Below are 27,716 nucleotides of genomic sequence, written 5' to 3'. Positions count from 1 at the left end.
CCGTCCCTCTCCCCTTCCTGCTGCGAGAGGCGGGCGCGGACGGGTGAGTCAGCGCCACGCCGGGACGGGGGGGGGAGCTCGCCCGGCCCTACAAAACCCCGCCCGGGCCGCTGCCGGTCCCAGCCGCCGCCAGAGCCGTCGCTAGAGTTGCCCTGCCCGTCCCGGCCAGGTGAGCCCTCGCCGGGTGGCACTGAAGGGGGGGTGGGTGGAGGCGACACGGAGCCGGGCCAGGGGTGCGGGCGGGTGTCGGGCCGCGACAGACGCTTCCCCGGCAGGAGCGGAGCGGGCACCGTGCGGCCGCGGAGCGGGGCGGTGGCTGGGTGCGGCCGCCGCCTTTGCGCCCCGCGCGTTTCTGCTCTGCCTCGGTACTACCTCCCGTTACTTCTCCGTGCGCGGCTTCACGCCGAAACAGCGGTCTCCAAAGTTGGGGCTGCCCATGGAGGGCTTCGTGCGCCCCATACCAACTCTGGGTGTGGTGGCAACTCTGAGAAAAGAGGAACTGGACCTGGACTCCGCCAAACTTCCCCAGACACTCTTTTCTTCTCTTCGTTGCGGTACATACAGGCTCAGTTGGCAACGACGATGCTGTACATTGGCTTTTTCAGTACAGAGCCTCGCAGAGCCGCGGCTGGAGGCAGTCCTTATACAGCTACAGCTGAGCCTAGAGCCTGGTCGGGGGTAGTGGCCCCTTCCCTTCTCCCCCAGGGTGTGGCTGCGGCTGTGGCTGTTGGCGCCGCTGTGGATGCAGTCTTAGCCGCTGGCATCTACGAGAGAGAGGCCCCTGTACAGGGCATGTTGTGGGTAGCCAGTTCTTTCACAAGATTTGCCTTTTCTCTTCTCCGCGGTGTGCCAGGGAGCCTTGTGTGGATCCTTGCTTACGTTGCCAGGCTTGGATACAGCTCTCCCACCCCACCCTGCCCTGTCTGTGAGCAGACTTGCTGAAATCTTGCTGCTGCCTTTTGGATTATGAGTCAGCTTGCACACCACTTCCTCATCCTCCAGTGAGGAGGAGCAGTAGGACAAAGGAATATTGTCATGTATTGTAACTGGAAGAAAAGTGAAGTGATTTCAGGATAGCTGTGCAGAATTAAGTTGTGTATACATGACAGTTTTAATTCTGTTTAACGTTAGATGTCTTTATGTTCATATTCAAATGCTGTATCTGCACAGAGATGTGCAGACCCCAACATATAGGTCAAGAGTGAAAGAATCCTTCACGCCTTTGAGTTGAGTGGTCCATCTATGTGTGTGCCCTCTGTTGGTGGAGCCAGTTGTGATAAGCAGCCCTCCCGAATATAGTTTCCAATGGTTTGCCTTGATGGAAAAAAATTCCTGTACTGTCTCAGGAGTGGGAGTAACTTGCATTTAAAGAAATAAGTCCTGAACTTTGTGTGTGCATAACATCTCCCTGGAACAGAACATCTTCTGTGTTATTAGCAGTGTCTGTGGAAGAGAAGGGTTAAAGTATGTTTGTGGTGGTGTGGTTTAATGGGCTTTGGAATCCTTTTCTGTAAAGGTAATTTTTTGTGCAAGTAGTGGCTGTAAATGATCTGTTAAACTTTCATCAGGTGATTTGGGGAGATACAGCCTGGCTCATTTGTACTTGCAGTTAGCATTCTATATAAATGAGTGATTTTGAGTCCTTATTTCATTTGCAGCAGATGTTGTGGATCTTCCCTGCTCTCCCTCATCTCTTCTATTGCCAAAGCCTTGCCCTAATTCTTGGAGACTTAACACAAATATGCTCCAAGGGAAAGAGTTTCCATTCTCTCATTCCGGGGATGCCGTTTCCTTGGCTCAGATGTCTGGGAACACCCTTTGCTCAGTCTCTGTCTACAGGAATACATTAAGTGCTTCTTAAAATGCTAACTCTGCTTATTGAGCAATGTAGTTGTTTGTGCATACCTGACACTTTTTTTCCATGGCTCACATGGGGTTTTTTAGCTGTCATGTACATGAGCTGCCCCTGGGAATCAAGATGCAGGGCTGCTTTTAAGTACACACTCTCCTGCCTGCCAGCAGTTTTGGGGATGAGGTAGTGAATATAGACTAGGCCCAATATAATAACAGGATTGCAAAAGTAGTGATTACTGTGGGGGTCAACATCAAAACAGATGCTATCTTTTAGTGGAATAACATGATTCAGTATTGCATAACATGGACTGAAGGAGGAAAACTGGTTGTAGAAACTTGCCTTAAGGCATTGAAGTATTAGTTTACAGCTGGAAGGTAAAAGTTGATTCTTTTCCAGTATGAGGAAGAACAAGTTAGTGCAAGTATTCTCTATCTGCATGCTCAAACCCACCCAGAACTTGTTAAAGCAACATCAGATAAAATCACTCTATCATGGAACAGTGAGAGTCTGTTCTCAGACATGAGTGCCTTACGAAGCAGGGTGTGACAAGAGATGTGTTTGTTCTCTGGGTAAAAATCTTTCTCTGCAGAAATTCTTGCAGAACCTCTTTTTTTTTTTTTTCCCTTTTTTTCTTTTGCCAGCTTGTGGCTGATGAGAGGTCAGTTGCTATAGCATTGTTGTGTGCTGACGATATGAACCTCCCAGTTCCAGCTCTACATGAGGGTGTGTTAGTTCTGTTCCTGGACTCTGTTCAAGATTTTTGTTCCAACAAGCCTGGTTCAATGTGGTTTTAAATTGATGTAGAAACAGGAGCCTTGCAAAAAGCTTTTCAGTGGTTGTTTGGTGAAAGATTATACTGCAATTGATTTGCTTCAGCCTTCACTGGTGTGTTTTACTACTTTGTGACAAGCAAGACTAAAGGACTTCAGTTTGCTCAGTTGCTTTGGTGTTGGTTGTGATACTGTCAAAGTACAAAGGTCTCATTGTTAGGCACTTCATTTTATTAAGAGTAAACAGTAAGAATTTCATGACTCGGTAATATATGGGTTGAATAGTGAAAACAGTGGGTAGTAGCTTATTACAGGTTCTGTAGCCTGACTTTCAAGGGCTGGGTTGGACTTTCTGCACTGAAGAAGTTGCTGCCTGACTGATACTCATTCTCCATTTTATTTTCCCTCTCCTAGGATTTTAATCTTTACAAAGTACAGTTGCTTTTGTTACTTATACCTAGGTTGCTTCAGAAGATGAAAGGTTGTCATTCTGTGTACTGTTAAAGCTGTGTAGTTGTTTCTTTGTTTTACTCCCTTAACACTTGCTATACCTGCTAAAAGTAAGGATTTCTCTGCTTTTCTCCCTCTATACAAGAAGTTTACAGGAGTTAAACCCAAAAAAATAAACATTTGTACTAGACTTTTAACCACGTTTACAGTATTAAGAAACTATTTGAAACTTCTTGCTCATTCTCTGAGCTTTTGGGTTCAGGTTGATCACTGAGAGAAGAGTTTGGTTTGTCTGGGAAATTTGCCTGGATGGCCAGTACTGCTTGCCTCAAAGCTCCTGTACCATTGAAAGGATGACTGATGAAGGATGAAAAAAGTATGAAAACCTGCCCAGGACTGACTGCACAATAGCTGGGAGTTGGCTCAGAGGGCATGGTATCTTAGAGCTGCTTTAGGGGAACTGGTCAGAGTGTGGAAATGAAGGGAGTGGCACCCAGTGAGGCTGAAAATAGTTCCATTTTGGTTTCAGGCTCACTTACCTGGTAGTGAAATATCACTCATCCTGCTGTCCCTTCTCTCTTACCTCTCAGCAAGTCAACTCTTCCCTGTGTGATAATACTCTACAGCTTCCTTGTAGGGTTCCTGAGAAATAAGCTTTAATTCCACAGATAAAATAATGCTTGCTGCAGGTGCCAACTTGGATGACTAGAAGGTAATGCAAATGGCAATGTTTGTCTTTTCAGTAGAGGAATTTGCAAGCAGGATTTCAGGAATACATGAAGCCTCTTACATATTGCCTCCAGCTTACAACCTTTGTTAAAAATGTCCTCCTTAGTTGAGAGACCAGTCCAATAGAACAGCAGTACAGCTCTGGCCACCTTGTGACCAGAAACCTGCTGCAAAAGGGCAAGGTGGTGTAACACAAGCATACCACATCAGTGTTCATTTCTGCAGTGTGTGTAATCTGGCTCAGGGTTGGGGGGTTGTCCATTTTTGTCCGTTAGCAAGATGTTATTTGGGTTTTGCAATGGAACAGTGATATTGATTGGCTTGCCTCAATGACTCACTGTTGGAGCTAATCCTTTTAAGACAGTCCTTGTTACCTAGTGTCTGACAATCATGTTACATGGTGTTTGCTGCTTGTTCTATGATTCTTATTACTGGGGAGCCACTACAAAAGCAGAGGTTATTAGAGGCATTTGTAGCCTCTGTCCAGGCTTAAAGACTTAACAGCATTGTGATTTTATAAGATGTCTGCATGAATATAAATAGTTTCAGTGTATCCCATGAGTGCTGAGGAACTGAGCATTTGATTTAAATGCTACTATTTGTTGCTTTTTGCCTTTGAGCTTGACCAGACTAATGTTTTTGGTATAATTTTCCTGGTACTGAGTTGAAGGCTTAACTGATTCTGGTTTTAAGGTAGAGATTTTCAAGTTCAAAAGTTGAAGTATTTAAAAGGCAGTTTTGGGGTGTTTTGGGGGGTTGATTTTGTTTTTTTGGTAAGGAGTAGAGAGAAATTTTTATTGTACAATCAAAATAAGACCGCTTGCATTTAATGGTGGTGTGGCTTGGAAACTCTTACATCAGCTTTCTTGCTTGGGATTAGCAAGATTCATTGGACTGTCATTTTCACTGCTGCAATGTTTCAGTACTAGATAACACACAGATGTAAACATATTTTAAATCTACTTGTTTGTTTGTTTGTTTTTTTCTCTTCCTGCAGCATTCTTTCAAAATGTCTACTGTCCACGAAATTTTAAGCAAGCTCAGCCTTGAAGGAGATGTAAGTATTATTATCTGATCAAGATCAGTTTGTCTTATTCAGGTGCCACATCCTGTTTCTTTGTTGCACAGTTTACAAGAGTCCACATGCCTACATAAACATACAAGGAGTGAAGAACTTGTTGGCGTTTTTCAACCACAAAGCAGCTGTAAACCATAGGACTGTTAGATGAACTGACTACATATAGTGACAGTGCTTCTCACTGGCCAGCAGCATGAACAGTATTTATGTGCTGGGCCATATGAAAAGAGATCACAGGACAACCTGAATGGCCAGTTCACATCTGTGTCCCCTCCTTCCAAAGAAACAAGTGAATTAAGGATCAAAAGAGAAGATGGAAATGTATTCAGTTTCACTGATACCTTCTGAACTATGTTTTTTTTCACTTACAAATGGAGGCCATTAATGAGAATTAAATAATTGAGGTTCTTATTCCTGCAGTGGTTGTCACCAAAACCAAACTACCTTTTGAAAAAGCTTATTTTCTCTTTTGAAAAGCTTAAAGAATCTTGGGGTTTATTGTGTATTTTCTACCACATCTGCACTTGATCGTTTTATTGAAATACCAAAAGCCACATTCTCTTAGTTTTATTTCTGATGTTGCAACACCAGATGGTCGGATTACCAGTGTAGTGTCAGGGTATCACACCATGAATTTCTGCTTCTCTCATTGTCACTGAAGGGGAAGTGAGTCCTACCCATGTGTTATTTCATCATGTTGCTTATAAACTTGCTGCACTTTTAAATTTTATAGCTAGTAACTCCAAATCTGAGCTCATTACAAGATAACATTTTGCCTGGTTTTGTTACTTGTTGCAAAATAAATTATACCATTTGTGAAAGAGCTCTTGCAAAGAGCTGGCTAATACACTGTAGGTAAGCAGCAAAGCTGATTTATACTGCAAGAGCAGTCATCTCTTCAGATTTGTTTGTTTCAACAGAGAATTACTTTTGGAATAACATTTGAGCAATCTGGTCTCAAGGGCAGAAATGTTTCTTCTGTGATGCTTGTAAGATGCTTGTGAATGTCAAATCTGAACACTGTCCCATGTTAGCATTTTCATCAGAAATCCTGCCCCAGAGCTTAAGAATAGGAGGCAGTTGGTTTGTTCTGTAGATTCAAAGTTAGAAGCCATAATTATTGAGTAGCTAGTCTGCATAAAGGACTTGCCCAATTCCCAAATTGCAAATATAATGCTATGCATTTTCTCAGCACACAACAAAAATACTCAGGAAATACTTTGAGCTAGATGGAAGGAGAGGTACCCAATTCTGAGCTCACAAGGTGACTTGCTTCAGGTTATCATAGTGTAGACTGGAATAGAATAAACCAGGTTGGAAGAGACCTTCAAGATCATCATGTGCAACCCATCATCCAACACCATCTAGTCAACTAAAGCATGGCACCAAGCACCCCATCAAGTCTCCTCCTAAACACCTCCAGTGATGGTGACTCCACCACCTCCCTGGGCAGCCCATTCCAATGGGCAATCACTCTCTCTATGAAGAATTTCTTCCTAACATCCAGCCTAAACCAGCAGCTTGAGACTGTGTCCTCTTGTTCTCGTGCTGGTTGCCTGGGAGAAGAGACCAGCCCCTGCCTGTCCACAGCCTCCCTCAGGTAGTTGTAGAGATCAATAGGGTCTCCCCTGAGCCTCCTCCTCTCCAGGCTAAGCAACCCCAGCTCCCTCAGCCTCTTCTTATAGGGCTTGTGCTCCAAACCCCTCACCAGCTTTTTTGCCCTTCTCTGGACATGTTCCAGGAAGTCAACATCTTTCCTAAAATAAGGAACCCAGAACTGGACACAGTACTCAAGGTATGGCCTAACCAGTGCCAAGTACAGGGGCAGAATGACCTCCCTGCTCCTGCTGGCCACACTATTCCTGATCCAGGCCAGGATGCCATTTGCCTTCTTGACCACTTGGGCACACTGCTGCCTCATCTTCAGCCTACTGTCAACCAGTAGCCCCAGGTCCCTTTCTGCCTGGCCACTCTCCAACCACTCTGACCCCAGCCTGTAGTTGTGGCCAGTGTGTAGAACCTGGCACTTGGATGTGTTAAATCTCATGCCTTTGGACGCTGCCCAGCCTGTCAAGGTCCCTCTGCAGAGCTCTTCTACCCTCTAACAGATCAACTCCTGCCACCAGCTTGGTGTCATCTGCAAATGTACTGATGATGGAGTCAAACCCCTCATCCAGATCATCAGTAAAGATATTAAAGAGCATGGGGCCCAGCACTGATCCTGGGGGGACACCACTAGTGACTAGCTGCCAGCTGGATGTGGCACCATTCACCACCACTCTCTGGGCTCAGCCCTCCAGCCAGTTCCTAACCCAACGTAGAGTGCTCCTGTCCAAGCCACGGGCTGACAGCTTGGCAAGGAGTTTGCTGTGGGGGACGGTGAGACCTCAAGGGATCATCAGGACCAAGTCCCCTGCCAAAGCAGCATCACTTAGAGTAGTCCACACAGGAATGCATTCAGGTGGGTTTTGAAAGTCTCCAGAGAAGGAGACTCCACAACCTCCCTGGGCAGCCTGTTCCAATACTCTGTCACCCTCACTGTAAAGAAGTTTCTCCTCATGTTGAGGTGAAATCTTCTATGTTCAAATTTGAACCTGTTGTTCCTTGTCTTATTGCTGTGCACCACCAAAAAGAGCTTGGTCCCCTCCACCTGACACCCACCCCTCATATATGTATACACATTACTGAGCTCCCCTCTCAGTCTTCTCTTCTCAAGACTAAATAGCCTTAGGGATCTCAGCCTCTCTTCATAGGGGAGATGCTCTCTACAACTACCTGAAGGGTGGTTGTAGCCAGGAGGGAGTTGGTCTCTTCTCTCAAGCAACCAGCACCAGAACAAGAGGACACAGTCTCAAGCTGCACCAGGGGAAGTTTAGGCTCGAGGTGAGGAGAAAGTTCTTCACCGAGCAAGTCATTTGCCATTGGAATGGGCTGCCCAGGGAGGTGGTGGAGTCACCGTCCCTGGAGGTGTTCAGAGGGGACAGGATGTGGCACTTGGTGCCATGGTCTAGTCATGGGGTCTGTGGTGACAGGTTGGACTCGATGATCTTTGAGGTCTCTTCCAACCTTGGTGATACTGTGATACTGATACTAAACTCTAACATGTCATGGTCACTGCAACCAAGATTACCCCAAGACAATCCAGAAGTGCCACATGATTGCGTATCCTAATGGGCTTTGGTTTGGGACTCTTTCAGGAACATACACTTCTTTGAGGCTGCATTCTGCATCTTCATTTGCTGTTTCTGTTAGCAGTTTGATCTGCTAGCAGGAAAGGCTGTGTTTTGTGGTATGGACGTGGGCCAGATTGGGGCCACTTTGCTAGATAAGCTGATGGTAAGAGACAGAGGAAAGAATGGTTCAGTTTAACAGTGCCTTTTGACTTCCCATCTCCATAGTGTAATACAGATTGTCTCAAGAAGGCACAGTGGTTGCTGCCAGGGAAATCTACTTGGGACAGTGTGATCTCTACAGGATAGAATCAAATGCAGTCAAAGCCCATGAAATCTTTTAGTTAAAATTTATCCTTCATTTAACAGTTTGCATGCAAAAAGATCCTCCAGGGTTGTTAAGATAGCTTAGTCCTATTTATGAACTCTGTTAGGGGCCGAAACAAAAGTTTCCAGGGATCTTTATCATTAAATCTGAGTCATTCACTTAGGAAACAGCTATGGTAATTCCAGATGTTAGCCACTACTCCTTTTTGCCAGAAGTTTGGGTCTCTGAACTCAGCAGAGTGGGATTTGTGGGTGTTTCTCAGCTGTTCATATGAAAGTCTGTGGTTTAGTTTAGCTTGCCCATGGTAGGTGATGAGCTGAACAGTTGGCTTACATTGAAACAGCAGAGAAGAGCTGAATCTCTATTCTGGTGATCTCCTGTTTGAAGCTGCAGTCTTCAGGAGAGGGCATAAACAGCTCATAACATCTGCTAACTTTTAAAATGTTGCAACTGTTCAGTAAGTGAACTTACCTGCAAGTCTTGTTATTCTTAGCAGAGGTGATTTGAAACATCGTTTGCTTTTGTTAGCCTTGTGCTGCTTAAACCAGGTAACTGCAGGCAGAGTTTCAAAGGGAAGTTGTGATTAACTTCTGCTTTTGAAGATTTTTGGTTTTTATAAATGTGTAGCCTGTAATCCAAAGTAAAGTATCAGCTTCAAACCTAAAATACTTCAAACTTACTCTTTCTTTGAATTAGCTTTCTGTAGTCAATTTCCTTCTGACCTACCCAGAAAACTCCAGATTTTAGAAGATTGAAGTTTAGTGAGTAAACTTGTAATGTATTAGGTTTTTGCTGCAATAATAAAAATGTGATTTTCTATATATTATTTGTTAGAATAAGCATGGCACAGACAAACCACATCAAGAGAATCCCATTCAGCAGCTCATAGGAGAACTCCATTTTCAGATACCCAGTGGTAGTTATTATATTTACAAATGGCTAAATACCAGTTAATGGAGAGGCCTGTGTGTTACTAATTGCAGTAAGGATAGGATTATATGGTTTCACTTCCAGGTGTGTTCTTGTTCTTCTAGCATTCTCTTCCACCAAGTGCCTATGCTGCAGTTAAGGCCTACCCAAATTTTGATGCTGACCGGGATGCTGCAGCCCTGGAAACAGCCATCAAGACCAAAGGTGAGGAACATGGGCTGTGGCTTTGATTCCACTTGTAAGATAGAATGCTGGCATTAAAAAAATAATCTACTGTGTTTTAAGACCACTGTTTTAATATCCTTATTCAAGGATACCTATTTTAGGAGATAGTGAATTTCTCAGACATTGCCAATGAAATCTTGACTGTGTTAGATTTTGAACTCTCTAAACGTGTTCATTGGATGTACTTTTGAATTTTGCAACCAAGGTTATGACTGAAAATTTCCACTTCTTTCTCTTGAACCACCAGTACTTCAAATTCTACTACTATCTCTGTCACTGAGAATGAAGTGTCAGCTTCTGTGGCAGTGATTTGTAACCAAGATCTGAATCATGGATTTCTACTGAATTATTGGATTAGACATTTCTTTCTTTCTGCTCTCCAGACAGCTGAATAAGATACTTGGAACATTTTTTCTTTGGGTTATGAACTAAATGGTCATGTGCCTTCTATTAATTTGGCATAAAAGAAAGTCCTAGAAACAACAGAATGCAGTTTCTGAAATTTCTTTGCCATATTTCAGAGGCTTCTCTGAGTCAGGCTTTCAGGTAGGCTTTAATCTGCTTATAATAGTTCCAGGATCCACCACATTGCTGACTGGCAGGAAACCGTGACGGAGCAGGGGAGAGATGCAGCTACATGGGGATGCCTGGTACACTCAAACAATCAGGATTACAGGAAGTACAAACTACAGCTCTGGAGTAATACCTTGGTGGTACTCCCAGGGCAGCAATGCCCTGTCCTTGTACTGCTCTGACAAAGAAAGGGTGTGCCACACTTTTCCAGACTTCCTCCATGCCAGAGAAGCAACAGCTGGGGATAGCTGGAACTGCCAATTCTTTTGCTTGCATGTCAAGAAAGGGAGAAATTTAAGAGTCAGTTTCTCATCAGAAAGCAATGCAGTCTTTCATCAGTGCCAACAAAGCATGTCTGACTTGCTTTAAAATAGATTTGCCCCACTTAGCAAATTTCACTGGAGAAATCCTTGTCTGCTTATTAAGGTAGGTTCAGTTCTGATTTTGAATAATTTTATGGTTTGTTTTTATTTGTAAAAATTCTCTTGCAAGAGAGGAGTAAATGTCATTGTGCATGGCAGAAGATGCATTGTGTGTACACAGTTTTGTCTAGGCTTGATTTTTCACAGTTCTAATTACAGGCCAAATCCTAAACATGTCAAATAGACCATCAGACTTAGAGGACACGTACAAATTTACCCATTTGAACACTCACACTCCTAATTAGTGCAGAAGGAAATGGCAATATTGTAGGCAGTACAGAAGCTTTTCCAGTCAGGAAAGTCAAGCTCATGTCGCTTTTTCACTTTCAGCAAAGATAAGCAATTACTGAGGTTGGGTTTTAAGATGCGTGGAACATTTCATTAGAGAAATTATTCCCAACCATTTGAGCAAATAATAGGGAAGCACATTTGTGGGATTGAGCATATTTCTGCTTGTTATCCATGAGTTTTTTGGAGAAGGCAGCTTTTCAGGGGAGGGTCTGTTTATGGTTTTAATACTGAATCTTCTTCCACCATAAAGACTGTCTCAAAGGAGGAGGTTCTTCACCATGAGAGTGGTGAAACCCTGGAATGGGTTGTCCAGGGAGGTGGTCGAGGCCCCGTCCCTGGGGGTGTTTAAGAGCAGGCTGGATGAGGCTCTGTCCAGCCTGATCTAGTGTCTTGTGGTCCCTTCCAACCCTGAATGAAACTATGAAACTATGAAATATTCCTGGGGAGAATAAAGAGCAAGAATGTTAGGACATATCTTCCAGGCATTTCCTGTGCAAAATGAATGCTTGGTTGTGGGATATTTTCATTTACTAATTCAGGAAGATTGTTAAAATGTGAGTTCTGTAATATAGTATCATAGTATCATTCAGGGTTGGAAGGGACCACAAGGATATATGTGTGGTTTTTTTTTTTTTTTTCTAATGCAAATACTGAATCATCCAGACAAGAGCTGGTTTTCTGCTAACAGTGATGCACAGGGAAGTTCTCCTGCAAGAAAATATTTTAAAATTATTTCTGGGAAATATCTTAATAGGTTTTGAGCTAAAAATGTAACACTCATAATGAACAAAGAGCACCTACCCACAGCAGATCCCTTTTCCCCAGTTCTCTACCATTCAGCTAGTGTTGTATGTGGAAGTAAGCAATGTATGTTGCTTCATCTTTGGAACTGTGAAGAGTAACATGACTTGTTCACCTTATTTAAAGAGAGAGATGTAACAGCTTATAAATACATGGGCAATGGGCAGGCTCTCTGCTGTTGAGATGGTGAGTTTCCAAACAATGCAGAAGCCACATAAGAACCAAGTGTTTTGAGGGCTTTACTATATACAGGATAAAGGACTCCTTGCCTTTTCTCTGTTTCAAAAATCCAGTTCTTTACATGCTATAATGGGCCTGTATTTCACAATCATCTAAGTAGTCTTTTGAATTGTGTCCTTGATAGCACTACTATGGAAATTGAATCCTGTGGAGTCTGACCTCTGGGAGAAATCATTAGGGTATACCTTCTGCATTTTGATGTCAGCAGTATGCAGGGAGGGGTCTGGCAGTCAGGGCAGGCCAGTTTTCAAAATTTTCCATCTGATTGCTTATGCACCAGTTTCCCAGTAATGCAAACTCCCTGACTCAGTTGTGAATCTCCACTTCAATGACTGGATGTAAAACGGGTAAAACTTACTTTAGTGGCTGAACAACAGCCTTGTGTGTTAGGTGTAGAGGATCTGACTGTTCTGCAGTGTTCATTAGTCGTCTTCCAATTAATACCTCGGAAGTTAGCTATCTATTTATGGAAATACTTCTATGAGAAATACTGTAACATGTTCACTGGGGTGTAGGTCTGTCTGCAAAAACTATACTGCATGAATTCTTGCTCAAAGCCCAGCAAAGAGCCGTTGAGTTAAATGCAAGGGGCTTACGTATATCTAAAACCTACAAAGGGAGATGTGCAAAAAGGCTCCTAGATGCTATAAAACCAGTTTGTAGTGAGTTCAACCTGGAGTTCCTGCAGTGCAAGTAACTTGTTACAGTTCTAGCTTCTTCCTTTTGTAATAAATGTCATTGCTGTGGCAGTTTCATATTTATGCTATTTATTTTTTCTGTAAGAAGTTCATCCAGTGCCTAAGCATGTTGTCTGTAAATGTTGGCTTTCTGCTGCATGGCACAAAAGGCTGCTTGGTTTCCGTATGATGCTCCCTTGTGCCCTGTGTATTGATCAGCTATAATATGTGGGCCTAAATAGAAGACTAACAAACTAAAAGGCTATTAGAGTGCATGTTAGGATTCCTTTCGATTCAGGGTGCTGTTGGTTTTGCACATGGAAATTCAGGTTCAGTGCCTCCTCTGTGGAGTCTCCTCTGTAGAGTCTGCTCTGGAGACTTGCAAAACCCACCTGGACACCTTCCTGTGCAACCTGGTCTAGGTGACCCTGTTTTTAGCCTGGGGCTTGGACTAGATGATCTCCAAAGATCCCTTTCAACCACTATCATTCTGTGATTCCACATCTTGTAAACAAAAACATTAAAACTCCTAACTTTGCTGATGTTTATTTCCTCTTTATTTGCTGTTTGAGCCATAACACTGTGGTCTTATTAACGGATTATATCTTTTAGAAGAAAAGGTGCTGTTAATCAAAGGGTTCTTTGGGTTTTCTTTAAGATCTATTTCTCACTCATCTCAAATACATTTCCATTGGTAAGGAATATTTTTGCATTTGCTTTTTTGTGGGTGGATTGATTGGGTGGTTTGGGTTTGTGTTTTTGAAGTAAGCCACAGTGTCTAATTCTCAGTTGCTCACTGATAAAATCTGCCCAGCCAGAATAAATTCGGAAATAAACTTTTGTTTCACTACCCTGAAACTTTGAGCTGTTTTTAGAGCACAGCAGTAAAATGTGTTTGAGTTGCTCTCCTGCTCCACTCCACCTCAGCAGATGTGAGTCAGCATCCTGTCTGTGCAGCATGATTCCCAAATGTGAAGTACAAGTGCTTATTTTCCATTAAATTCCAGAGCAATGAGTTAATTTCATATTTCTTTCCACTAAGCATATGAATAATAAGCTTTAATGCAGTAATTCTTGGGCTTCCAATCTATCACAATTATGGTAAAACTTCAGCATTTCATTTGCCTTTTCTTGAATGCCAAGAATGGTTTAAGTGTAGAATTTACTAAAAAGCTGAAGGCATAGGCTTTTGCTGTGGTCCTGCAACAGCTGAAAGGTCCAGTGTCTGTGCATCTGTCTGCATGTGACCATTGCTGGACTGGGACAAGTTGCTTTACAAAATAGGAACCCTTTTTAATATGTGCAGGAGTAGATTATGACTGAAATGTCAGCATGTTTTCAAACCAAAATTTGTACCTAAGGCATAGGATGCTTTCCAGGGCCTTTTGACTTTTGCAGGCCTAGCTTGTATGAGTAAGAGCGCTGATACTGTTCTGCCTCAGCACGAGGTAAGGACATAAGGCTTTTAAGTACAGTTTTTCATCATGAAAAATGCGGCTAAGAGGGAGAAAAGAATTTTGGATTTGATTCATCATTTTAGGTTTCTGTAGCTAAAGGCTAAAAGGGCTTTTGCAGCGTTCACACTTTTTATGATTAATTATATAATATCTGCTGCAGTCCTTTGTTTCAAGTTCCTCTGAGGTTGCTGGAGTAATAAGGAAAATAAATGTAGATGGATTCTGGCAGGGATCTGAGTCCTGCTAGTAGCTGCTGATCCAGTCCTTACTATTGTTTGTTGTTGTTTTTTTTTAAATCGAAAAGTCATCATTATCACTTGTGTGCAAACACAAAAGATGATGAAGAATGTCGAGTCCAGTCAGGGTCTGGGGATAGCTTTTGAGTTGCCAAAACCAAGCTGCTGCTGCCAATTATGATTGAGAACAACTGTGCCAGTCCAAGGAGTGCAGATTCAGGAGAATCAGGTTGGAAAGGAGCAAATGGAGTGGTAAGAATGAGAAGGAATCTAAGTGCAAGTTAGTAGCAGCAGCCAGAAGCGAGTGGACAAGTCATAAGGTACTGCCTGTGTTGGAAAGAACATTAAGTAGCAAGTGGCTGTATCTCGAAAAAAAATCTGAATGTCCTGCTTCCTAGACAGCTTGAGCTTTGTCTCTGTATGCACTGACCTGTATTGCTGACCCCTACAGCATCCAAAGCTGTGGTGTACATTAGGTTCTTGTAACAGCCAGAGTAATCACAGATGCATGCTTTGGCTTTTAACCTACAGTAAATCTTAGCGATCTCCTTGTATTCAGCCTGCAGTTGCATTAAAGTGTAGGGATTTTTAAAACTAAACCTTTACTGATCTGCAGTTCAGTGACTTGAAAGATGGATTGAGAGTTTGATCATCCAAGGCCTCTAGGGCATGCTAGTTAAAACTCAGCATGCATCTTGGAGTGGTGATTTCAAAAAAAGCACGTACGTAGTTCTTCCATCTGAGCTGCTGAGAGATCAAATATACTGGTGGATTTTCCCATTTTTAAGTTAAGAATGATATTTAAATGTCTATGGGCTAAATAGAAAATATTCTTTATTAGGAGGCTTTCATGGGAAACAGCATACCAAAATTATGGGGCAGGCTTTAGTACATACAAGTTCATGTTGGTCTTAAAGCCTGTGCTCTTGATCAAGTTTTTGCAGAATGCTGAGTGACTAAATAGAAGTACATCGGCACGCAAGTGAAGAAAGAAAGGAGGAGTAAAGCTGGTCACAAACTAGCCTTCTTTGAGGTGTATATGTGCTTGTGTACCCAAGCATCTACAACACATCAAAACTTTGAGCTCTTTCTCCAAGGCCAGGACAAGACATATGCTAACTAAAGAGAGCTGTTGAGCTGTGCTCCAAACAGCACATATGCTATGTTTTGAGTGTCAAAGAGCATATTAATACACACAGAACAGTATTAAGAAAGCTTCTTCAATTCTTTGCCTTTTGTTTGTCTAGGTGTGGATGAAGTCACCATCATCAACATCCTGACAAACCGCAGCAATGAACAGAGGCAGGACATTGCTTTTGCCTATCAGAGGAGAACCAAAAAGGTAAAAAAAGAATGAGAAATCTGTATTAGGGGGGAAAAATACTAAAAATTGGTATTAAGAAATAGCAAGTATTTAATATTTTCTTGTGGACAGATTTTTTTTGTTTTCAGGGCTTGTGTATTTCACAGTTAAGTGGATATAAACTGGAGATCAGTAGTATTTGGTTTATTTTTTTCACTAAAATTGAAAATGTGTCTACTTTGTCTATGCCATCACAGCTTAGGACTGGTGGGACTTCCAACTGGGACAGAAATCTGTCTGGGATTCCCCACTGTTGGGGAGACAGTGGTTTCCCAGTACCTCCAGAAATCCTGATAGGTGACATACCATCCAGCCACGCCACAGGATTCCCTGGTGGAATATGGTAATAGTGAATAGTCATTGATGTGAAATGCCTCTGTGTGAAGGAAGAGATAAATGGGAGATTCTTTAGTGGAATTTTTTTTTTCCTGATATTTTTGGGTGGGGTTTGGTTGAGACAACTCAGAATAAAGGAAGTATTCTGTTTCTGTTACCAAAGCTTGCTTAAATGAGCAAGGACTGCAGTCAGTTGTGGTACAAACACTGGAGTGATACAGATGGAATTATCATTAGGTATTATCCTTAGAAGTACCTTGGGTACCAACCTGGTGACAGGGAGAAGACTGTAAAATGTCTGCAGAATTCTGCATAATGAGTCTTGTGATCTTTAAGGCAAGAGATGTTCTCTTGGCTTTTGAACTTTTGAGAGTCTTACTATGGTTGAAATTGTATGCCCATGAAAACCAGGATATTTCTGTAGTTACAATTATGGTGATAGTTACAATTACAATGATTATATCTCTTTCAGGTTTGCCAGACTCCAAATGGTAGTCCTTCAATAGCAGCTCAGAATGATCAACTGAAACAGAATGTAAATCTAGAATTGTATTTTAGAGATTCACTGGCTTTTCTGCATGGCTCATATAGGCACATGCAGAAGCAGGCACAGGTTGAACACAAGTGTGTGTGCACGTCTGCACCTTGGCAGTCATGCCCTGTGGGTGCTGCCAGAATCGCCTGTAGAAGTGCACCCTAGTAGTGAAATGTCACTTAAATCTTTGCTGTTTTGCATGACTACAAAAATGCACAGTCAAAAAAAATCTGCAACTTTTTTCATCTGTTTCCCTCTCTCACCGTTTTTTCCTTGCACTGACCCAAGGGCAAACTGAATTCACGTGGCAAAGAATAAAAGAGTCTATAGAAACAAAGCAAATTTGCAGTGGACACAACTCAGTGAAATAAAGTGAAAGGCAAGAGATGGGGAAGTGGGGCATGCAAAGACATGTATGTGTATCTCTCAGGGACGTTGTCTCATGGGTTTTTCTGGCAGTGTGTTGCATTGCACCAGGCTGCTCATTCTGTGTGTTGCAGGATTTCTCAGTAAACCACTGTAATTTCAAAAAGTGGCAGATCCTCCTCTCTTCATTCTTTTGAGTTGAGTGTCTAATGGAGACTGTTGGTAATCTTGAGAAACAGTTTGATCTGTGTAGTCTTTCCCCATCACAAGTGCGAGTGAAACTGCCAGTGAATACTGGGGGCTCTACATGTGTGTACTTGTATTCAGTGTCTGGTCAGTCCTAACTGCTGCAAATAATCTCTTAACTATGAAATTAACTGCTCATTTGGAACACATAGTGAAAACTTTTCTCTTTACTGTTCATGAGTTAAGGCACTGTGTCAGTTACCTGCTTCCCACTTGTTTCTCAGAGGTCTCCTGGCCACGGCAAAGAATGTCAGAGTGGAGAATCCTGCAGGGAGAAGACTTTATTTCTCTAGAACTAATAGAAGGGCAGGTGCTTAGTTCAATTTGAGGATTTTTTTTTCTCCAGTTATTTGGGTAAATCCTACTGTAGTGATTTTGTGTTCCCTTCTGCCTTCACAGCAAAGTGCAAAGATTGCAAAAGCTTCACTCAGCTAATTGGAATTCATGGCAGCATCCTAAAATTTATTATAGAGATATTCAGTATCTTTGCTGTTTCAGGTGATGTCTGAGGAACTTGTTTTCATATGAATAAATGATAGGATATTGTACTCAGAATTTAATTATTGTAATAAAACATTTCTTAGACTAAAGCAGCTAGATGCCCAACAGCCCCCTTCACTCTCTTAGTCCATCTACCCATTAAATGCATGCAGTATTAGCATATTCGTGTCCTGGATTAAATGGGTGACTCTGGAATTTAACTAAGTGCTTTGGCTTTTTATTTCTCTGGTACAAACTTCACTGCAGTTTTGCTGAGTTCACTTTCTCTACCTACTCTTCTCCTGCCCCTCAGGCTTACAAATCATTATTGTAGAAACCAGCAGCTGAAATGCAGCAATTCTCTTCTGAATGCTACAGACTTCACTCATCTTCGGGGGAAACACTGATCTGCATGAACCCCGAACTTGATAGTGGGGATTTCAACTTTGTAACTACCCTATGATGAAGCTGATTAATTGGCATTATTCACATGGCATCTGAAACCCATTTAAAAAATTTTATTTCTTGGAAATTCGCACACATCCTGCAAAGTGAACATACCTGAATCTTTCTTTCTCTAGAATAGATGGACAATCGACAATAGAGTCTTTGGCTGCACTCTTCTGATAGTTTCCTTGAAGACAGGGATAATTTTTCTGTTCTCAGGGATGTTTTTGTTGTTTCTCCTTTAGCTAGCTGTTTGCGACCTGGGCCCGTACAGTGGAATAACTGTGCACTCAATTTTGTCATGTCTTGGCTAGTAAAGAGCTGGGATAATAGGAAAAACACAAATAATACACCACTACTGGAAAAAACTATGGGAGTGTGATGGAGACCGCAGTGAGCGAAACTCAGATCTGTCTGTGCATGTTAGCTGCCAACAAAGTGCCAGTCCTGCAAGACTGGAGTGGAGCTGTTGAGAGGTGGCTGCACCATGCTTCCTAGCACTTTATCAGCCACCAGTGGAATTCTTCCTCTTTTTGGAGGATGAGAATAAGTTCCTTGGCCCTAAGGTCCTAGGTTTTCACCCAAGAAAAGCTCTCTACCTTCTGTTTCCTTGTCAGTTGTGCGAGAAACACTACTGAAGACTAGGAGACTTAGAGCACTACAGCCTAAATTCTGTGGAGATCAGAAGTGAGCTTTAATTATTAATTTTTATTTCTTCCATCACTCCTCCTTTTTTACAGGAACTTTCTGCAGCACTCAAATCTGCTCTCTCAGGTCATTTGGAGGCAGTGATTTTGGGCTTGCTGAAGACACCAGCACAATATGATGCCTCTGAACTGAAAGCCTCCATGAAGGTAAATGATTTGGGAAGTTTAAGTATGTTAGTCTAGTATCTCTGTCTCAAGAATGAGTATGGACTTCATATTAAAGGCTACAGTTTTCTAACATGTCCACTGATGACTGGTGGGGGTTTTTTTGGTACTACAGGTTAAGTATCCAGCTACATCCAAAACTACAGGAATTTTGAAACCAGATGATAATTAAATCCTCTCTTGAAGGAAAAAAATAAGTTGGCATCAGGTCAGGAATAACTCATAGGCTCTGTTCTGACTGGTTGCTGCTTTGTAACCAGTAAAGTGCTCTGAAAAACAATATACAGGTTCATAGTTGCAAAAAATCATTAAGAAAGCAGCTGTTAGTTGAAGCCATTAAATCCTCTGCTAGCATTTGTAGGCTTAAATAGTAGTTTCCAGTTACTGGATCATATTATTGATCTTGAAAGAACATTCTGCACAAAACCAGCCTGTGTATAAAACACAAAGAGGAGAAGGCATCAAAAGCGGTTCTTGGAGAAACAGCACAGCAGTGAGTCCCTGTGTTCAGTCCTCTGCAATCACAGGCAAACATGGAATAGATTGCTGGTTTAGAAATATCTACTGCAGGCCCCTGAAATTAGACTTTGAGAGGTGCCCATGCCAATGCAATCACCTTTCAAAGCAAATTAAGGTTTGGGGATTTGTATTTATAATCATCACTGAATTTCTTCATGTTCTTGATCAGGTTAATTTTTAAACAGTCAAATATTAAAACACACCCTTTGAAATTCAGATGATGACAAAAAAAGCCCAACTAATTTATGTCTCCAGACTATGAAAAGTGAGTTAAACATACAAACAAGAAACAAAAACACATCCTCCACCACCAACCCCCCCAAAACTCCCTCAAACCTCCAGCATCCCAAAACCACTGCAGTACGGAGATGGTAACTCTCTTAATTATGGGCCAAATCCCTCTTTGTGTAATCGGATGCTGCCCTCTTCTGGTATAAGTGGAGGCTACCCAGAATTTACTGTAAATCAGATTAGTTTGGGTTTGGCTTATTCGTGGTTTTGGTTTTGTGGTTGTTGGTTTTGGGGTTTTTTTTGTCTTATGTCTGATCAGTTGTATTTAGGATGACCACGTACTTATATAGCATTTATGCTGTCTTTACAGACCAAAGACCAAGCCATTACCTCAGAGTAGCCACATTTGTAGAATATTCTATTCTCTCCCTAGATCAGCTATTCCACCTCCTAAGTAATGCTCTTAATTTGCCTGATCTTAAGTTTGCTGCAATACCCAGAGCATAATAACCTATGAAATTAGGAATGCAAGTTGGGCAAAGCAAAGTTAGGAGGAGTTGTTAATTATTTTCCTGGTACACATTCTTTAAAAAATGTTTTAAAAATATTTAGCAAATCTTAAATTTTGTCAGGTTTCCTTTTACTCCAGATACCCATTAGAACCACTCTGTGGAAAGTTTTCCTAATTCTCTTTTTCCTAAACCAATATTTATAAAATTGGTTGGGTTCAGTCTTCTTGTCCTCTTTTGTGTTTTGGGTTTTTTTTTCCCCTCTTCCATAGAGACAGCTTTTCCAACAGGGTAGTTTTCCACATAATTACCTCCATTTTCCATAAGTGAAAGACTGCAAGCTTGAGTTTTCCCAAGATACTACTCGGCATACTGCCCTCGGAGTCCTGTGGAAACCATGCCCATTTTTGCCACCTACAAATGCCTTTCCGTTGCAGGTGGACATAACAGCATCCTAACAGGAGGCACAAGAGTGTGTTTCCTGTCTGCTGGTGATGCTAGAAGATGAGGGTAATAAAATTAGTGTGAACATGATTCATTGGTAGGTAAGAACTAAAACAGAATTAAAAAGCCACCAGTGGAGCCTATCTAAAAATCCCATATTTTCAAAATATTGAGGCATCTGGCTGCCAGATGGCTTTGCCAGCTGGTAACCCAAACATCCTTAGTGGTCTCAGGAGAGAAGCATCTTCAGCTCATACAAGTTAGTCTTGTGTTCTGAGTCTGTCCTTCAGAGTTTCCTGCCTTTCTCCAGCAGCAAGAATGTTGCACTGTTGTTAGCAGCAACTTTTTTTTTTTGGCTTCTGATCTTTATGAATAATTGAACAAAATTTAGAGCACATTGATCAAGCCACATTGTTTCAGAGTGAGTTACAATGAGGTTTCATTAATACCTGATATATTTTGACGTGCTTTGTAGTTTAGTGATTAATATCTATAGAACTTTTGTAAACAGTAGTAATGCAGCTTAGTTCAAAGTACTGATCGACTTTGCTCACAACAGTGGCTTTCAAATAGTATATAAAACCTCTTAATTTATTCAACTGGTTAAAAAAATATGAAATATGACTCTTTTGTTTATCATGCTAATACATTTTTATTTCTTGGTATAACTAATAGTAATGTTTCATCAGGATTTGTGCATTGTGAAGTACATGGAAAACACGGACAATTCTAGAGGGGCTGTTAGCTAGAAATTCAGAACATGCTTAAATATTTGCAGTCTTGGAGATAAGGCCAAGGCTAATGATAGTGTCACCCTTGGCTTTGTATGTACAGTGGAGAAGTTGTATTGAAGGGAGGTGTGGAAGCAGGAAAGAACAGACTGCTGGCTGCCCCTTTGCATGCTGAGAACCAGATCGTCGTCTTGTGCTTTCAATGGATGGAATAGTCACACATGGGTTGTGATAGGTTGATCTCATGCAGTTATGCTGGTGGGAAAGCTGCTGAGTGTGATACTCACAGCAAATGCATATTGCCCAGAGATGACATCTACAGTATCTCAAAGCTATTGGAGTAGTATTTGGCAACTAAAAATGTTCCATCTGGGCTTTCTCAGGCACAGTTAGCAAAAAATATCCCTGAATGGTTGTGAAACTGTTAAAGTGGGAGAAAGGAGATGTCTGTACAATATTTTTAAACCATTCAAGCATGCCTTTTCATTTCTAGCACCTAAGTGAATTATGTGTTGCAGGGTCTGGGAACTGATGAAGACACGCTCATTGAAATCATCTGCTCACGAACAAATCAAGAGCTCAGTGAAATTAACAGAGTCTACAGGGAGAGTAAGTTTACTTCTGAAGTTTCAATTTAGCATGTTTTTACACTAAGTTAGTTGGATAAGTTCCCTTCGATGTGAATTTGATTATTAGAGTCTATTATACAGTATCTGCTTTGATTCTTGGGCATCTGGACATAAAATACTTTTATACATTGGTGTCCTGAATAATTGTGTTTATGTAGTTTCATCTTGCTGCTAGGTAGCAACCAAGTTGGAGAACGTTTACTTACATGTATTCCATGCGCAGTAACAGAATTAATGATGTTAGATTTATAGATTCTAGGATCAATTATGTACTAAGTAGGTGAATCTGAAATCTATTGAAGCATGCTTGTAAGTTGATTTGGTACACCTACTAGAAAATACATGAAATAAAAAACTTTTAAAAGCATATATCCTGCTTTTCAAATTTCTAAATTATGTTATCTGATTGAAGCTACAATTAATTGATTATAAGTACACATACGGGAGGTCATTTCCTTAAATTTTTGTGTTGGCCATTCTGGTTGGGTTTATCACAGTTCAGTAGTGCAGCTGTCTGGTGCCTGTTTGTTTCCTTGAGCTTTAGAGTTGAGGTGCATCACAAATAGACTGAAATGTAGAAAACTACTGTGTGCTAATGCTTAATAGTTGTCAAGCAATTCTGCTAAGGTATGCTAGCTAAGCAAAAAGGACAAGCAATAGCAACGTAGTCTTAATGGCTGGTTCTGAAAAAGTAAACAACATATGTGTCAGCAAAGAGTGTGTTGCTGCTGCAGATTAGGTTGCTGTTTTAAAGAAGAGATAATGTGATTTTGTAGCAAGAGTGTATGACCACTTGGAAAGCAAAGAAAATGTTTAGACACCAGAGCAGAATCACATCCAGCATTCCTTTGATTTATCATAGGAGCTTTTATCTTTTGCATTCACCATGCCCTTGTCCAGTCACAAATCCATGAGTGGAGAAGGCCTAAATGCTATATCACACAAGCAAACATCTGTTAATAGCTATGAATGTTCTAAAAGGATATTGAGCTTAAACCAATATTCCCATCCTTTGAATAGTCACAGGCTTTCTTGTTAGCCTTCCATGGCAGACTTTGATTACACAGGAGCTGTCATGACTAAGGGTAGCAATGTTGGTTTCATTGTATGCAAGCATGCATTAGTTCTCATTGTCTTTCATGTGACTTAAATTGTACCTGTTTGTTTATCTGCCTAACACACAATAATTAGCAACTCTTCTTCTTGTAAGAGTATTTGTAGAACACCATTTACTTGAAAATATTTTTTGTTTCCTAGTGTACAAGACAGAACTGGAAAAGGACATTATATCAGACACATCTGGTGACTTCCGCAAGCTGATGGTTGCCCTGGCCAAGGTAGGCCTGTTTGTGTTTTTCCACTTTTCCTGATGTGCCTGTCCTTTGGTAAGTGACTAGTGGGTGCCAGTAAAACAATTGAATTTCTGATTCAATTTTAAATTTCCTTGTGTTTTCACTGTCTTTTGCGGAGAAAAAAATACTCAAATGTGGAAGAACAAAGTATTTTGACAGGAGCACAGCATTCACAGGATCATCTTCATAATGGGGACAAAGCATACTGTTACTCATTAGCAAATTCAGATTTCAGAAAATTAAAGAGAAAAGAATATGTATGTAGCTTACTATCTGTTAACCTCTTCTAAATACCACTATCCTTGTTTGAAGGGCAAAAGGAATGAAGATACCTCTGTGATTGATTATGAGCTGATTGACCAAGATGCTAGGGTAAGTGCTGGCAATGACTGTTAAATTTCTTTAAGTTGATCAAGCTGTTGGAGACACTGAGAGTACAAATACTGTGGGTATCTGCCACTTGCAGTCCTGATACCACTAGTACTTATACAGAAATTCTCTGGTATTTTTCTTAGACATATTGAGAAAGAGAACGTTTAACAAAAAGAAACACATCGTTTGCAAAAACTACTTGCATTAAAACCAAGTAACTGTGTAAGATTGAGAGAAGTACCATTGAACTTAGAGACTCTTAACACTTATTACACCTGTATCTGCAACGAGCAGCTTTGCTGAGGTAAAGACAGCTAAATACAGAGTAGAGCTTATAGATAAGAGTAAAGATAAAGTAATTAGTCCTAGTGTCAGGTTAGATTTTTCCCCGGAGGACTGCCAGATCATGTATACTTTTGTGTTTCTCTCACTGACACAGTTCCAGTAGTGCTTGCTTTCCAATAAGGAAATTGTATGTGTTTGTGATGGCTTCTTGTGTAACTCATGATTTTCACGATTCTGCTTTTCATTAAAACCCTAGGAGCTCTATGATGCAGGTGTGAAGAGAAAGGGAACTGATGTCCCCAAGTGGATCAACATTATGACTGAAAGAAGTGTCCCCCACCTGCAGAAAGGTACTATTCAAGAGTCAGATTTTCTTTTTTCCTGCAAGAGAAAAATATACTTGAGTTGTATCTATTTTGTCCCAGATATGATTGAAATTAGTATGAAAAGCACTCATAAAACATAGGTCTGCTTTTAATTTCACCTGTTTTCTTTCTTGTGGTAGTGTTTGAAAGGTACAAGAGCTACAGCCCATATGATATGTTGGAGAGCATCAAGAAGGAGGTTAAAGGAGATTTGGAGAATGCCTTCCTTAATCTTGGTGAGTAACCCTGAAGTAAAGACTATCTTTAGATAGGATCTTTTCAGTGCTCTTACAGTGTATGGTGATAAGGATAGGGCCCAGCTTCCTCTCTGTTGCTGGACAAGAAATTAAGCTGGATGTGCTGGCATTATTGTATCCACTAGTCTAGGTATTAAGAAGTAGCATAATTTTTTCCTGTGCAAAATATAACCCTTGCTTTCCAGATGAAAATAAAAATGCATGTATTCTGTGATCTGCTGTTAGTTCTACTTCTGTTTGATACAGAGGCTTAATGTTTGTTTCCCCAAACAAAAATGTTGAAATTATAGCTGAATGCATAAAGTATTCAATACAGACACAGGTTGGAGGAAGAACAGCGTGTGTGTGAGGGGAGAAAATGGGCAATGGAGGATGCTAGAGGCTAATAAAAGAGCTGCTTTGACACTGAATTCTCTGAAAAGGGGAGGCAGGGTGTAGGGTTGGTACTGTGGCATGAGATGAAGATGACAAGGATGTTGCCAAGTTTCAGAGGAATTTCTTTGAGGAAAATCTTTTTCAGACTAGGGATGAACTGAGAGCTCTGTAATGCAAATAGAGAACAAACAGATCTCAGCTTTGAAAGGGAGGCTTCTTAAGGATTAGCATACAATGAATGTTTCCAGAAAAGAGATTGCTTATAGAAGTGCAGGAATGAATTGTGGTGTGTGTGGAGGGGAATGCTTTCTCAGGTGGTAAGTATTTGTGGTTCAATCACAAGCTTAGCCAAACAACTTCCAAGTAACACTTTGGGGAAACATAATTTTGCTATGTGACCTTTTGGTGAAACTTTTACTGAAAACCTTCTTGTGACTGCTTATGTCTTATAAAATGGCTCTAAGATTGTGTGTTCTGTTGTTCGATGCATGAGCAGGATGTTTTACTAACTGCTATTATCTCTCTTTCAGTCCAGTGCATTCAGAACAAGCAGCTGTATTTTGCAGACAGACTGTATGATTCCATGAAGGTAGAGAACACTATTATTTCCTTGTACTCTTTTTCTTTTTTTTTAAATCTATTTATTTACTGCCATTGTTTCATCAAGTTTGGATTCCCTAGGAACTTTTAATCATGATTTGTGACTGGCATGTGAATAAACGAACAGTGACTTAGTATTGTTCAGAAACATACTTTAACAGTTACTGGACAAGATCATCTATTCAGATCAATCTGGTATAGGGAAATACAGGGAGTGGTATCAGAATAATGATCTATATTAGATCACTTGATTACAATTAGCAAAGCTAGACATATCTTTTGCAGGTAATTAAGAGCTGATGGCAGAAAAAGCTGTTTATTGAAGGGCCAAATAAGACACTAAATTAGCCTCAAAACATTTTCCCAAGAAAAAGAATGAAAAAGAAATGCCTGGTAACAGATATTAGGCATTACCAGAAAGACCTCCTGGTGAACCAGAACTGCTGCTTACAGCCTAAGTAGATTTGTGACTGAAGGTTGGTCAAACACTGTTGATTAGGAAGGTATGTTCAGGCTGAAATTCCTGAATCTTAATAATTACCTTACTTAGAAATTCTGATGCATTGTATTATTTATTGCTACATCTCAGTTGCCTGTAGTTTACTATTTTACCACTAGGTATGGTGGCATCTTATGCAATTCATCTGTTACAGTTCTAAATGTGTATCTGCTTGTAGGGCAAGGGAACTCGTGACAAGGTGCTGATCAGGATCATGGTCTCCCGCTGCGAGGTTGATATGCTGAAAATTAAGAGTGAATTCAAGAGGAAATATGGAAAATCTCTCTATTATTTTATCCAGGTAAATTTTGCTGCAGAGGGACAAGGGAGGGACAAGATGAGGAAGTCTTTATTGGATTGATCATAGTATCATAGTATCATTCAGGGTTGGAAGGGACCACAAGGATCACCTAGTTCCAACCACCCTGCCATGGGCAGGGACACCCCACACTAGATCAGGCTGGCCAGAGCCTCCTCCAGCCTGGTCTTAAACACCATTCTACCATTATAATTCATGTGAGGTGTTTTTAGAGATGGCAGTGAGAATATGTTGTTATCTATGCACAACTGAAAAATCCACCTTGAACATTACAGTCTGCAGCTGGTAGAACTCGTGACAGCCACCTGACAGTATATGTAGGCTTTGTGCAGTCAGCTGATGTGTTATGAAAGAAAATTCTGTTCACCTGTCCCTACCCTCAAATCAAAATAAAAGACAGAATTGCTCTGTGATTGCTGAATGAAAACAGAGCACCTAAATGGCTGCTGTCTTTCATTTCAGTGCTTTTTAGCTAGAGTGATTTTTGTCCATATGTGTGAGTGAGCAGGAGATATACTTGCTAGGTTTTATTTAATTTGGAACATAGGTAAAGAACTTGTGTGTCTGTTTAAAAACTAGTCATCCACCCACCCTCACAAAAGTGTATTATACATGATTCCTTGAGTCAAAATCTTTTCTTGAATATGTCAGTTTTAGATTATTAAGTAAATTTTTAAAATAGTGAACTTGATGTGTGATGTTTGCAGTGATCAGTGAGAAGAAACAGAACCGGGTCCTTCAGCTTTCCTTTGTTGTGTTAACTCTTTTTCATACTAAAATTTCTCTACCTTCTTAGACATGCATTTGTATTGCAAGAACAATAAATAATTTCAATATGTGCATAAGTAAAATTCAGCTTTGATAGTCTCCAAGCTGACAAGGCTTCAACTGTAGAAACTGTCTGTCCCACAGGTTGTTTTTTGCTGTTTCCTCATGGTTTTAAGTTTTTCTTCCTTTACTTTACAGCAAGACACAAAAGGGGATTACCAGAGGGCACTGCTGAATCTGTGTGGTGGTGGAGACGATTGAAAACTGTGATGGAAGAACCCCAATTTGAGACGTGCATTTTTTGCTCTTCATTTTACTGTAATCCTAGAACATACACAAAAATATTGACTTGCCTATCTAACCTTGGCTTGATTTCATGTCTGCAAGACCATTTGATGTAGTATGCTTTTATGTGCACCCCTCCCAGCAGCCGTGCTCTACTTGGCTCTGCCAGAAGTCCTAACAGTGTATAGCCAAAGAAACTAAGCTTCCAAAGATAAATGAGGTTACAAGTGCTTGTGAAAGACTGCCTCTCTGTGCAATGTTTCTCATAAAACAGAAATAAAACTGAAGTTTTACTTTAA

The 27,716-nt window shown here is 40.9% G+C and overlaps 1 protein-coding gene across 1 annotated transcript; it reads left to right on the top strand.

Annotated features, from left to right (window-relative positions):
• The first annotated feature begins 64 nt into the window (after positions 1–64).
• On the top strand, positions 65–27,716 carry ANXA2 (annexin A2). The gene is made up of 13 exons (XM_068144011.1): positions 65–169; positions 4,802–4,861; positions 9,415–9,514; positions 15,480–15,574; positions 18,746–18,859; positions 21,830–21,920; positions 23,198–23,277; positions 23,605–23,664; positions 24,206–24,299; positions 24,455–24,550; positions 25,477–25,535; positions 26,224–26,346; positions 27,331–27,716. Exons 2-13 carry the CDS (start codon positions 4,814–4,816, stop codon positions 27,391–27,393), a joined length of 1,023 nt encoding a protein of 340 aa, XP_068000112.1. The 5' UTR covers positions 65–169; positions 4,802–4,813; the 3' UTR covers positions 27,394–27,716.

The sequence above is a fragment of the Melanerpes formicivorus genome, unplaced genomic scaffold (assembly GCF_026170545.1).
Source record: "Melanerpes formicivorus ecotype bairdi unplaced genomic scaffold, bMelFor1.0.p_v2 SCAF_10, whole genome shotgun sequence".
Classification (NCBI taxonomy): Eukaryota; Metazoa; Chordata; class Aves; order Piciformes; family Picidae; genus Melanerpes; species Melanerpes formicivorus.
Note: the sequence above shows the minus strand (reverse complement) of the source record. Positions and strands in the feature narration are given on the sequence as shown.